Genomic DNA, 12300 nt, shown 5'->3' on the forward strand with positions numbered 1-12300 from the left:
TACAAAAATAGTTCAGACGTGGAACAAAAGGCAGATCACAAGAAATGAAAACCAAAATGCGAGCAAGGCGGGCAATTCCTGAACCCAGGCAGGCTTGTTATCCAAAAATCGAGAAACAGAATCAAAGTTCAGGCAGGAACACCACAAACAGGTTGGCAGGTTGCAAACACGAAGAAAAACTCACAATCAGGCAGAAGCTTTGATGAAGCCGAGGTCAGAGGTAGGGCAAAAAAAAAGCATGACAGAACAAGCACAAGACATACGATGATCTGACAGAGAGGCATAGAGATAGCAGGGCATAAAACAGCTGGGTAATACAATTAGGACTGGAAACGGGTGAGGGCCGAAATTGGCTGGAAAACAGAACAGGCGTATATATTTTCAATACCACCATTCCCCAACACAACCTCTAGCAATGAGCCAGTGGCGGGGAGCGTGGTGGTTTTCTGAGTACACCTCTGTGTTTTTGGGTGCATGTTTTGCACATGGGCGTTGGATAGGGCCTTTGACTGAGGCAAAATGGTTCCACGCTGACGCAACGCAATGACCACGCAGTTGTTTCGACACAGTCATGAACCTGTTTTGGTTCTGTGTGGGGTTTACGTTAGCGGACCAATCACAGCCCTTGCTGCTGCGTCGCCTTGACGCAAGGTTAGACATTTTGGGAGGCCCTTGTGGTGGACGCGGTGGAAGTAGGTTCAGCAAGGACGTAATGGGTCTGTAAACCCCCTCGCGTCGCGTCCACGTACAACCATAACAAAGCCTTGAGGCTCGGGCTACAAAACAGGCCACTCTAATCAACAGGACACTGCTGTCTGCCAGGCAGATGGCCCAAACACCAAGGAAGAAGAAGGGAAAAACAAGCCCAGCAATGACCAAAGGGAAAGACATTTAAAACAAAGTGACTAAGCAGGGGATAAACCAGGTTAGTATTAGCCTGGGGAGAACATGTGTGCAATAGAACAATAGAACACTGTTTAGGACTTCGGAATACATCTTTATCTTCTATCATATTGTTAAAACAATATACTACTATACGACACATAACAATGCAATTCAATATCATACAATACAATATCATATGTTACAGAAAAATATGATATTTTACATAAAATACATTATGGCTATCAAACAATACAATACAATAGGTCAACAACATAGCACAATAAAATCAGCCACAAGTCAACAACAACAAATACAAAAACAGGTCGAGATACCACGAGACTATAATTTGTCGAGATGAGAGTGTCCACACTGATGAGGCATCTCACTTAGTAGGTTATTATACAGTGAACAGTAGAGGGAATTGAGTGTGTTGAGAGACTCGGTAAGGGAGTAGTATTGCTTTGTGTTGATTAAATTGCCCAGTTGGCAGATAAACAGGTCACTGTGTTCCACTCTGTAGACATACAGGACAGATTTAACAGTATAAGGATATCACAAAGACATGTGACAATAATGTTATATTTGGTCGAAAATCCCAGAAAATCCCAGTCATTTTCATGTAAATAGTCAGTGATGAGTAAAAAGTGTAATTGTAAGGGTGTTCGACTCAAAGATATGGGTTTAAATCCCAAATATTGACAGTCTTTGGGCATCCTACAGTCACTGAAGATTAAAGTGTTAAAGTTAGGTTTTTGCAGCTTTTGGGCTGCAATTCCTGTAACACTTCCTGAATGCATGATGCAGTGGATATACTTATTTACCATGGCTAGTTCGTCTGGCAGCAAGACATAACCTTTTACCATTTTCCTCATACTGATCTCATTCTCTCCCTCAAGGTGATCTGTGAATTGTTAATGTTTTCCTTGAATGTTGGCTCCATCTGCTGGTATCAATGCTAACATTCCCACATAGGCTTAAATTGTTATACTATATATATATATACTGAAGAACACAGAGTCAATGCAAATGTCTCATGAATGTTGATGTGATGGAAAGACAAGAAAGGCAAGAAAGATGATACTTTAATGTATGTCTGATGGGGGAGCTACAGGTCTTCCGTAGCATACGTCAGAACCTATGCCAGACACTTACTTCATAGGATACCAGGGGTCATCTGAAGTGCACGGCTTTGACGTAGCCTCAACCTAAACGTCCTCGCCCAGATCACATCACACAAAAGCCAACTCTTGGATGGAGAGGAATAGCGCTAGGATAAATAGAACCTCGGCACTCGTTGCTCTTTTTTTTCCTAGATTGAGGTCTCTTGGCCCTGCTTCCATGTTGCCTTGACGACCTTATGCCATTATGTCAGCGGTACAATATGCCTCTGTCTCGGTGCCGAGCACATCTGTTTAGTTGGTTTAGTTTGGTCTCTGTCTCAGAGGTCTCGCTGCTGAGGTTTCCTTAGACAACTCTGTTTAATCTAAGAGGGGGACGCTGAGAGAACTCACTCTAAAAGAGATGGATGTTTGTTAAAAAAAAAAACATAGGTCAGGGTCTTTTTTTCTTTTTGTATGTCTAACAGTGCACTGTTGTTCTCTGGAAGCTGTGTGTGTGTGTGTGTGTGTGTGTGTGTGTGTGTGTGTGTGTGTGTGTGTGTGTGTGTGTGTGTGTGTGTGTGTGTGTGCATGTGTGGATGTGTGTGTCTGCAACAAGATACTTTTAATGACTGCTGTGGGAATCACTGCTTTGAAGTGAGGAATTCTGTCTGCTTTCATCTGGAAGAGGGGCACTGTATGGGGCGGGAGCTGCTGGTAGCTAGACAGGGTTTAGAGTCAGCTTGTAATGGGGTTGAGGATCAAGGTGAAGAAGTCTGCGTTTGGAAGTGCAGTGAAACCGGTGGCGTCCACTGATGTTGTGTCTTGGAAGTGATGCCTCTTTATGCTGTTATATTTCCTTCTCTCAACATATGTGCTTTTGAGCAAGGGTCGGTCAACAGTTTCGTCACAAGTACCTATCAGATGGTCACTTTTGTGTGGACATTGAGTAGAAAAAGACATCTTTGTCAAATGGAATATCATCGCAATGTGAGATCAGTTGTAAGGGGAACTAGGATTTACTTTGATCAGTCTCTCAATTATATTCAATAGAGCTTCATTATTGACATGGAATATAAACAATACATTTACACATGAAGTAAATATTATATAAGATGCATGACTTTCTCTTCATGGAAAGTGCTGGGTAAATTATAAACAGAAAGAGCTGTACACCCAGTCATTAAAAGTATTCCAGCCAGCAGCACACATTTTCCTCAAATTAAGGGGAAGTCGGAAAAACCACAGTTATTCCACAGGCTGGGCCTCCCTCCTTCCCTCTCCTTCTCTCTCTCTCTCTCTCTCTCTCTCTCTCTCTCTCTCTCTCTCTCTCCTCTCTCCCCTCCTCTCCCTCCCCTCCTTTTCTGCCTGGTCTGGAAGCTGTCGAGCTGTTCTCCAGATGTTGAAGTCTGAAGGCTTGGCTCAGTACAGCCACCTCCTCGCTGACGTTGCAACGCAACGGGGGGAGGCCAGAAGGGGGACTCTATCCACACTCCACTCTGGGGCACAAACATGGCAACACGTGATTTAACATTACAAAACAAACCTGTCATTAAATAACACTAAAAAACATGGCAAGATGTGATTTAAGATTAGAAAACAAACCTATCATTAAATAACACTAAATCACATGGAAACATGTGATTAAAGATATAAAAAACATGGCAAGATGTGATTTAAGATTACAAAACAAAAACGTGATTAAAGAGTACAAAACAAATATGGCAACATGTGATTAAAAAAATACAAAACAATCATGGCAACATTTGATTTAAGATTACAAACCCAAACATGCCAACATGTGCTGAAATATTAAAAAAAAAACATGGCAACATGTGAATATTAAAGAAAAAAACATGACGTTTTAGAACAAAGATGTCAACATGTGACTTCTCCCGCTTCTGACGGGTTAAAGAGCAGAGTGGTTCTCTGAGTAACTCCGTACCCAGGACTGTCCTTACAGCTTGCTTTACAGTGCGGGGGACGGCTGGCTTTAGCTTCTGCTAGGGGGTCAGTGGTCAGGGTCAGGCTCCAGTGTAAGAACAGGTTGCACAGCTGTGTGACACACCACAAACGTGTGTGTGTGTGTGTGTGCGTGTGTGTGTGTGTGTGTGTGTGTGTGTGTGTGTGTGTGTGTGTGTGTGTGTGTGTGTGTGTGTGCATGGGGCGGGGAGAGAGAGGTAGCAAGTGAGAGAAGAGAGATAGGTTAAAAGAAGGAGATAGAGCTAGGTGTTAAAACATGACTGTAAACAACAAACCCCCCCCCCGGATCTTTTGTTACGTGCAGACGACCCAAATTCAAAGCTTACTGAGGAATCTCTGGGTAGGCCATGCTGATGGAATGGAATGGCCACCACCTCCTATCCTACTCAAGGCTTCAGTAGTAATCATTAACTGAGAGAGAGAGAGAGAGAGAGAGAGAGAGAGAGAGAGAGAGAGAGAGAGAGAGAGAGAGAGAGAGAGAGAGAGAGCGCTTGTTATGATTGCCATCCTTAATGTTAGACTAAACATAGGAATCGACTCCAATAGATGCATTATTATTGTACATGCATTTAATACGGTAGCCTATTGTATTGTAGGCTATAACTCATTTCCATGCACTTGAATGTTTGTTTTATAATGGTAATGTACTGTATGTTGTGCGGTTGTAATATAGGCTAATTATGACATATTCTAATGAAGGAGGAGGAGTTTTCTCCCGGGTCGTTTGAGACTAAACTGTTATGTAACTACTGGTGTCCTTCTGCGCCGCCAGTGCGCATTTCTTTGGAGTTCTGCGCTCTGGAGTTGCTATATTGGGATTCCCTCTTCGGGGATATTCAAATTCGGGAACATGTGTCTTTACAGGACCGTATATACTGTCTGCTACATGCAAACCTCACGGAGGAACGCAGTGTCTGGAAAATACCAGCTATTTGGTTTGGTTAAAGATAGAAAAGTGATTTAAAGGCTTCTCGGATTAACGTTATTAACTTTCTCTCGGTAGTTTGAAAGTTAATGTTCAACCCCTGCTCGACAACTTCGTTGGGCAGCCAGTTCAATGTCAACTGTCAGACATGGGTAGCGCTCTGAGTCTGAGCAGAAGTAAAAAGATCGCACCTGTGTGTGTGGTCGAAATAAACGTTTCCAAAAGAGAAACCGAGTCGCCGGAAGAAACAGTTGCCCCTGCTCCGAGTTCTCCCGGGGATGTGAGGAATTCTTTCAGGAGATTTAAATTCCCAAACTTTACAAACGGGACGAACTTTTCCAAAGTGGACTGTGAAAGACGCGACTCGCCTCGATCCACTGAGAAGGATGATGACCATCGAGGGAAACCGGAGCGAACTTGTGATGATGATGGGAATATTTCTAAAACCAAGAGTGGACAAAATAAGAAGTCTTTCGTCCGATCCAGGACGTATGGGCTGTGCACTTTTAAACGAGTCAGCTCCAACACGGAGTTAAACCTCACGACGACTCCATCTCAAGCGTTCAGCGGCGAGCCGCGTGGCCAAGAATGTGGTTGGGAAGACGTAAACAAGAATGGGAACAGTGTGTTCAGCCACGTGAGGAAACACGCACCCGCCGCGGGCTCCGACCACGAACACAGAGTGAGTGATTAATTGGCTTCGGTTAATTAATTTATCAATGCATAGAAACAATCATTCAATTCAAATTAAAAACGTCTGTCAGGCATAGGCCTTTCAACAATTGATGGATATTGCACGTAAGGTAGGCCTACCCAATAGTTGTATACAGTTGAATATAAAACTTAATTGATATCCCACTTATTTTTGTGATTGTAAAATATTTCTTTCCAGGGCTTGGGTCAAAGTCGTGCTTGTGTGGAACAGGTTTCCAAAGCAGGAAACGACTCGTAAGTAGGCCAATGTTCTATTCTCTTATTAATAATTGATGATCAAGATGAGTTGTGCGCACAGGGGACTTCTGTAGTAAAAAGTCTGACCCCCAGAGCCAAATCAATTACACATGAAGGTATTCCAAACCATTGGTCCCTTAACATAATTTTGTATCTGACTGCTGAATACCAAACTGGATTATTGGTGTTTTGGATGCTTATTTAATTGTATTTTGTGCCTCATAACACATGCCCTAAATCATGAATTTACAGTAGCCTATAGTGGAAATTGACTTAACACACATGAAAACAATTAACGAGAAAAGTACTCTCTCATTTCCGCCAGATCTTTTGCCAACTGCCTAAACACCCCAGTGACCACGCCCGTCATTCTGTACGACGGCTCTGAGGAGGAGCTGATGGATACTATCGAGAGAGAATTCAGCTGATCCCCACTCCTGATTGTCATGAGAGAGCTTCCATCTATACAAACAGTCTTAGGAAGTGATCATCACAGTTTTCCCACAAAGATTCGTGTTGTTCTTTTGGTTCTCTGTCAAATTCAAATGGACTGTTCTTTGATTTGTCCTCCAGAAGCACTAACATATTTGTTACCTTGTGCTACCCATTGACTGCTTTGCTTTCACTTGTCTGTTATATGGCAAACCTCGTTTGAAGAACTTTAGTTTTTGTCTTTCAAACTCAATCTTCAGTGTTAAAAGGGTTAAAAGGGATAAAAGGGTAACATCAATGCATACAATTGAAGTATAGGCTACGTCTAGTAAGATACTGCATTCATTTCAAAGAGATACAAATGCAGCATGGATTTTTCGTCTTATAAGTGGCCACTGCTGTGCAAAGGGGGTATGGGTAGGATTATTTATTTAACGTTTGTTCCCTGACCACGTTTCCTCAACTCCTTAAAAGGAATGTGTGGCCGTGGAGAGATGTAAGAATGAGCTCAGAATCAAGGCTCAGTCTTGGCAGCTGTGCTTCTGCTGCTTATACAGTCTGTGAGCTGCTAGAAAATATTTAGCTGTGCTGACATGAAGTTTTACTGGTATCTAGTGGCGGTAACATGAACTACATGTGGCTCTGTTATAAAATACGGAGAGTTTAGATCAATCTTTCAGTTTTACAGTAAAGCAAATAGTTTGGTTATATTAATGTATATTCTCCCACTTCAATTTTGTAAAAAAAAAATATATACAGTATATATAATTGTCTAATTCTGAACATTGAGATGAGGGTATGTTTCTGTGAGAAATTAATTCTGCAAACACGTTCATATTAAAGTAAAAGTTTTACTATAGATGCCTGTTAAGATCTGACAATACATAAAACTCACATGTGCCATTTATTTAACGCAGGTAACATAAAATATTTTTTCTTTCAAAAAATACAAAATAGATGGCACATTATAAAATATAAATAAAACAATAAAATATATAATTTCCCCCAAGTTAAATACAACCCCAAATTCTCTAAGACTTTGTTTAAAAAGAAAGTAGCAATTATAAACAGATATAGAGCAGTTAAGAGAAAAATCATTCAAGTGGTGTTCTGTTCTTCAGTGGCCTGTAATAACTCATTCTCCTGTGCACTATGTGTTGAAGCTTAGAGGGCAGGAGAGGAATCTGGTCTCCAAGCCTCTTGCATATACTGACGTTCTTAGCAATGTAATCCACACAAGACCTACCAGGGAAAAAACTGTTAGGAAAGTCAGTTCGGATTAAAACAGTAGCACAGCTATTTTTATTATATTGCCTTCAAATATGTATTTATATATTTCACCTGAATAGAGGATATGGCTCGGTCTGAAATACTAGTGCATCATTGCAGTGACCCTGGAGAACGATACAGATGAAGATGTGGTTAGGTTTTTCTTGTTTTTATGATCAAAAGGCTTTGTGGGACGTTTCCTACTTTTATGCATTCATGAAAAGCCCTCAACAATGTTGGTAATAAAAGCATTTAAACTCTTAATGTGTAATCTCAATGTTATTCTCCAAAACATGATTGAGACAGGTGTCCAAAGCACATTTTCTTTTGAAAAAAAACCTAACCGTTCATCCCCTTAAATTGTGAAAAAAGAGAAAGAAAATATAGGCCCATATATATATATATATATATGTACATACTACACTTTATTGTTTTTTTATATCCTTCTACCCTTCTCCCAATTGATTATCAAGGAAAAACCTACGGTATCAACCAGAAGTATGTAGTCACAACTTCCACCAAACACGATCACATCGGAGTCCTTGCCTGCACTTGCTGTGTGCCACAACCTTAGGCATGAGGGGGGGAAGACACCATCCGAATTTACACTACAAAAAGTTTTTACTATTTAAGTAGATGTTTGCAATGAGATTTTTTTGGCAGAACCAAATCATGTATTTTTATAATGTAGTGACCTTTAACACATGTGTGGCACACTGAATGTGGGCAGTGGTTCAGATTGTACTACCGTGGTTTGTTCTCGTAGGGGTGGCTAATCTCCCGCCATTTCTTCGTTTCAACATTAAGCAGCCAGCCGTCACCTAAAAATTATTATTATATTAATATCATACATATTCTTTTATCCAACAGATCATACCAACATCTTTTTCAAACAACTCATATTATCAAACAGCTTTGAAACATATGGTGCTGATGTGTCTTACTCATTGGTTTGCAGTCCACACTTAGTCCTCCGAACAGGAATAAGGAGCTATCAGAAACCGCAGTGAGTGAATGCCAAGATCTGCCTACTGGAACAGCTGAGAGCGGGACTCTGAAAATAGTAATTTCAACAAATTAATCATCTAGATCTAGACACATTCTAGACACACACATCATAACATTGTATGTGTATTGATTTTAAGGCATTGGATTTTAGAAGATTAGAAAACGTTATTGTCCATGATCCTGACAGAAACTAGTTTGAGGTGATTGTCTCTGTTTTTGCACAACACAGTGGAGACAGGGAAGACAGGAAAGTCAGGTCCCACATGGTCAGAATCAAATCCAGGTCACTACAAAACTAGCATCACTAAAACAAGCATTACTACCAAAATGTTATGGTTGACCCCAACATACATTTCCGCCCATGTCCATGTCTCAAGGTCCAAACAGTGTACATCGTTGGTCCTCGTTTCCTATCATGAAAAAGAGAATGTTCAACGGCCACTTTCTATTATTGATTAGCTATGTGTTTGAGGAAGGGGAAAAATGTAATTGTCAAATTCCTCTTACCATCACTCTTCCTCCACAAACGTATCCTTTAGAACCCAGAGTGGTGCTGGCATGGGCAGCCCTGGGGGCGGGTGGGCGGCCCTGTCCACAACCAACACAAAGAAATCTCACAGTCTTAATCGTTTACTGCTAGCTTTACAGATTTATTCTTGATTTTCAAGTCAGGTTCATGTTTCACAGGCCGCATTATATGGCAGCCCCCTAACCCGAAAACTCCAATAAAGGAATTATACAGGCTTAAACACCCTGGCATTATTATACATCATCTAACATTGATTTACTATTAATTTCAGGGTACATTATTACATTTGCAATTAGTCACTGGCTGTCATGCCAGGCTTACCGTGATCTCCTGCTATGTGCTGAGTTTCACTACCCCTGTATGCTTGGCCATATGCTACCATGATACAATATGCCACAGAGATAATCAATTGATTTTGTGAAAAAGTATTGCGGAATAGAGGGCTTTGGTGTGCTGGCCTGGCAATGCATTCTACAGATTTTCGGTGCTGGATTTTGATCCTGTACCCCTCACTTTCGGGTAGAACTCAAAGACCCAAACAAAAGAAAAACAAAGTATTGACTATTGTAGTCAATACTTGAGGGTGAACAGGGTGTGCAGCTATAACTGAGACTATTGACCGTATGTCAATATGGTAAAAAAAACATCTTGGAGATACAACAGGTGCTGATAAAGAAGTTTGGCGAGTTATGCATCTGTTCGTATTTTTCTGCATTAACATCACTGCTAACCGCTTGAGCATGCAGCCAGTCGTCCAGTCATGATCACAGCAACACACTTAAACAGAGACAGTGTTATGGTAAGGAGGACATACATTAGTCTGGGGCTCTGTCCAACTAGCGTGATTGGGGTCGAACACGTGGACTTCGTTGTTCCAGCCCCAGTAGACGTCGTCCACCTGGTGAGAACCAAACAAGGAAGGATAAGATATAATGGCAGTATCTGGTGCAATTGATGGATCTGTCCGGACAGAGGCCCTATCCCAACCAGAGTTGCAGTTAACCACCTTTTAGCTTTTTGATTAATCAACAATAAACCATTCATAAAATCAATGCCATGAAATGCAAGTTTTTGCATCACAAGTTACCAGAGCCCAAAGTGATATCCTTCATTTCCAAAGCTAAATGCAGCAAATGTTTGGTCGTTTTACTTGATGAGCGACAAATTTATGAAGTTATAAGAAACATATTTTCTGTCAATCAATAAATCAATGAATCAACTGGCATTGTCCCCTCTCCCCGAATTAGGGTCCTGAGTTTATCAAAGCACAAATAGTTGCATACCCATGATGCCTCGTCCAGGATGAAGTTCCTCCTGTTGATGTCATTTCGAAGTTTGTGACCATATCCTCCAAAGAATGTGATCCTATCACAAAAAAACATATTCATCCATAACTTAAGACTGAAGGGAGGAATGATGTTAGATTAAAAAAGAATAAGGTCAAAATGATGTTTTGGATGAGCAAGAACCAAAGATGCTGATAAGATAATGGTAGAAAATGTATGTTTCTGGCAAAACAGACCTATTACATTCTCACATACACACACACACACACACACAAAATAGTAAACTATTATTAGCATACTATTACAAGCAGACCTACTACATTCACACACACACACACACACACACACACACACACACACACACAAAATAGCAAACTATTATAAGTATACTTTTACAGCGTCACAGCATAATTTGAAGCTCAACGTTTCGCAATGCAACGTTTAGTGAGTTGAACCATGCAAGCAGGTGAAAACCTGACTGGGCTGTAATACATGGACTAAGTTATCTACACACACCTGCCACCAAAGACCCAGCAGGACAGTTTGTCTCGGGGTGAGGGAGGAGCTCCAGACACTTTAGAAACCTTCTTCCAAGTATATTTCCCATCCAGAAGGTTGACACTGTAGATCTATTGTAAGTCAAATATTGAAATGATTAACAGGCTGAACAGGCTACCCTAATGTGTCTTAACTATTGATTTAACCCATGTATCTCATTTTCTTCTGGTGATTTCCCCACCTCGTTAAATAGTATTAGAAAACTGTCATAAATGTACTGTATACATTGAATATTGTATCTATTATTTTAATTGTGATGTCCACATCAAATGAAATAAATAAATAAATAAAATGTGTAACTACATAATGTTAAGTTACTAAAGACTGTTCCACCAAAGGCATTTTGATGCCAAAACTGAGTTAGTTTTAAAGCCCTTTTGAACCCACCTCATTGGTCTGGCCATTGTTGTCACAACCTCCAAATATGTACATGTGTCCATTTAAAGAGCAGCCACAGGTACCGGACATAGCTGGTGGCACATCTCCCCTCATGGTGGACATTTCCCTTCAGAATAAGGCAAGTGACTTGATGATTTTGAATATGAGGAATGTGAAACACGAAGTACATGAATGCATGGACTTCAAAGTGGTTAAATATGCATATGCACTCATTATAATGACAAGCATTCTTACCATAGTCCTCGGTCCATGTCATAGATCCAGATTTCATCATTTGGTAGAAAAACTTCATCGTCAGCAATTGACTGTACAATGATAATAAGGTTATTGACAGTTGATTTTAAATGTTTATGTTTATGCTTATATTTCCACAGATGAAACTATACATATAAAAGACAACGGAGAGATAACTTGGCTGAAAAAATGGATGAGGAAAATGTAAAACATTAAATAATGACATTGTCCTTACCACGTAGCCTCCCCACACGTACAGGAGGTTGTCTTCCACCACAGCCGTGTGTCCACTCCGCTCCTGGGCCACCAGTTCTGAGCGATGCCTCTCAGCCATGACTTCGGCTGGGGAGATAGAATACCACAATCTCTATAATCACCTCAGTCTATAGAGAAAACATGACGATCAAACAACACCGATTACAAATGCACCTTTCGGTCAGTCAATAATGGATCGAACTGGAAAAGCCTTGTTGGGTTGTGCAAATACAAGCCACTTTTGACAGCAGTGGTTGACAGATATTGACAAGGTCTACAACATTATGCAAAGGTTTTCTTGTTTTTGTGTTGTGGTCATTCCCCTCTGACAAGTCATAACTCGAACACGAAGACATACTCACAACCGACAAGAGTCACAAAATAAACATCTGCACGGGAAATAGAACACTTTGTAGTTGTGTTTTCATAGGCATTGCATCGCTGATCTATTTGAAGGACTGCGATTAGCACCGCCTTCGTTTTTTTGTT

General features: G+C 40.7%; 2 protein-coding genes across 2 annotated transcripts; one reads left to right on the forward strand and one right to left on the reverse strand.

Annotated features, from left to right (window-relative positions):
* Positions 1-5022: 5022 nt before the first annotated feature.
* On the forward strand, positions 5023-6905 carry LOC311362048 (uncharacterized protein). The gene is made up of 3 exons (XM_084481850.1): positions 5023-5572; positions 5783-5838; positions 6167-6905. Exons 1-3 carry the CDS (start codon positions 5039-5041, stop codon positions 6267-6269), a joined length of 693 nt encoding a protein of 230 aa, XP_084337976.1. The 5' UTR covers positions 5023-5038; the 3' UTR covers positions 6270-6905.
* A 192-nt stretch (positions 6906-7097) lies between these two features.
* Positions 7098-12276, reverse strand: LOC311362047 (kelch domain-containing protein 1). Its single transcript, XM_084481849.1, has 14 exons — positions 12174-12276; positions 11792-11898; positions 11557-11627; positions 11311-11428; positions 10882-10994; positions 10363-10444; positions 9894-9977; positions 9058-9138; positions 8902-8960; positions 8487-8596; positions 8291-8363; positions 8027-8111; positions 7615-7667; positions 7098-7515 (listed from the first exon to the last, which is right to left on the reverse strand). The coding sequence occupies exons 2-14, from the start codon at positions 11888-11890 to the stop codon at positions 7368-7370; spliced, it is 1176 nt and encodes a 391-aa protein (XP_084337975.1). The 5' UTR covers positions 11891-11898; positions 12174-12276; the 3' UTR covers positions 7098-7367.
* Positions 12277-12300: the final 24 nt, after the last annotated feature.

The sequence above is a fragment of the Micromesistius poutassou genome (genome assembly GCF_964030765.1).
Source record: "Micromesistius poutassou genome assembly, chromosome: 17".
Lineage (NCBI taxonomy): Eukaryota > Metazoa > Chordata > Actinopteri > Gadiformes > Gadidae > Micromesistius > Micromesistius poutassou.

What these genes read in the sequence shown, in the direction of transcription:
- LOC311362048 (XM_084481850.1), top strand. Translation starts at nt 5,039, where the DNA reads ATGGGTAGCGCTCTGAGTCTGAGCAGAAGTAAAAAGATCGCACCTGTG. An exon ending in GCTCCGACCACGAACACAGA is followed by an intron (nt 5,573 to 5,782) that starts GTGAGTGATTAA and finishes ATTTCTTTCCAG; the next exon opens with GGCTTGGGTCAAAGTCGTGC. An exon ending in TCCAAAGCAGGAAACGACTC is followed by an intron (nt 5,839 to 6,166) that starts GTAAGTAGGCCA and finishes CATTTCCGCCAG; the next exon opens with ATCTTTTGCCAACTGCCTAA.
- LOC311362047 (XM_084481849.1), bottom strand. Translation starts at nt 11,890, where the DNA reads ATGGCTGAGAGGCATCGCTCAGAACTGGTGGCCCAGGAGCGGAGTGGA. An exon ending in ACGTGTGGGGAGGCTACGTG is followed by an intron (nt 11,628 to 11,791) that starts GTAAGGACAATG and finishes ATCATTGTACAG; the next exon opens with TCAATTGCTGACGATGAAGT. An exon ending in TCCTGGACGAGGCATCATGG is followed by an intron (nt 9,978 to 10,362) that starts GTATGCAACTAT and finishes GGTTCTCACCAG; the next exon opens with GTGGACGACGTCTACTGGGG.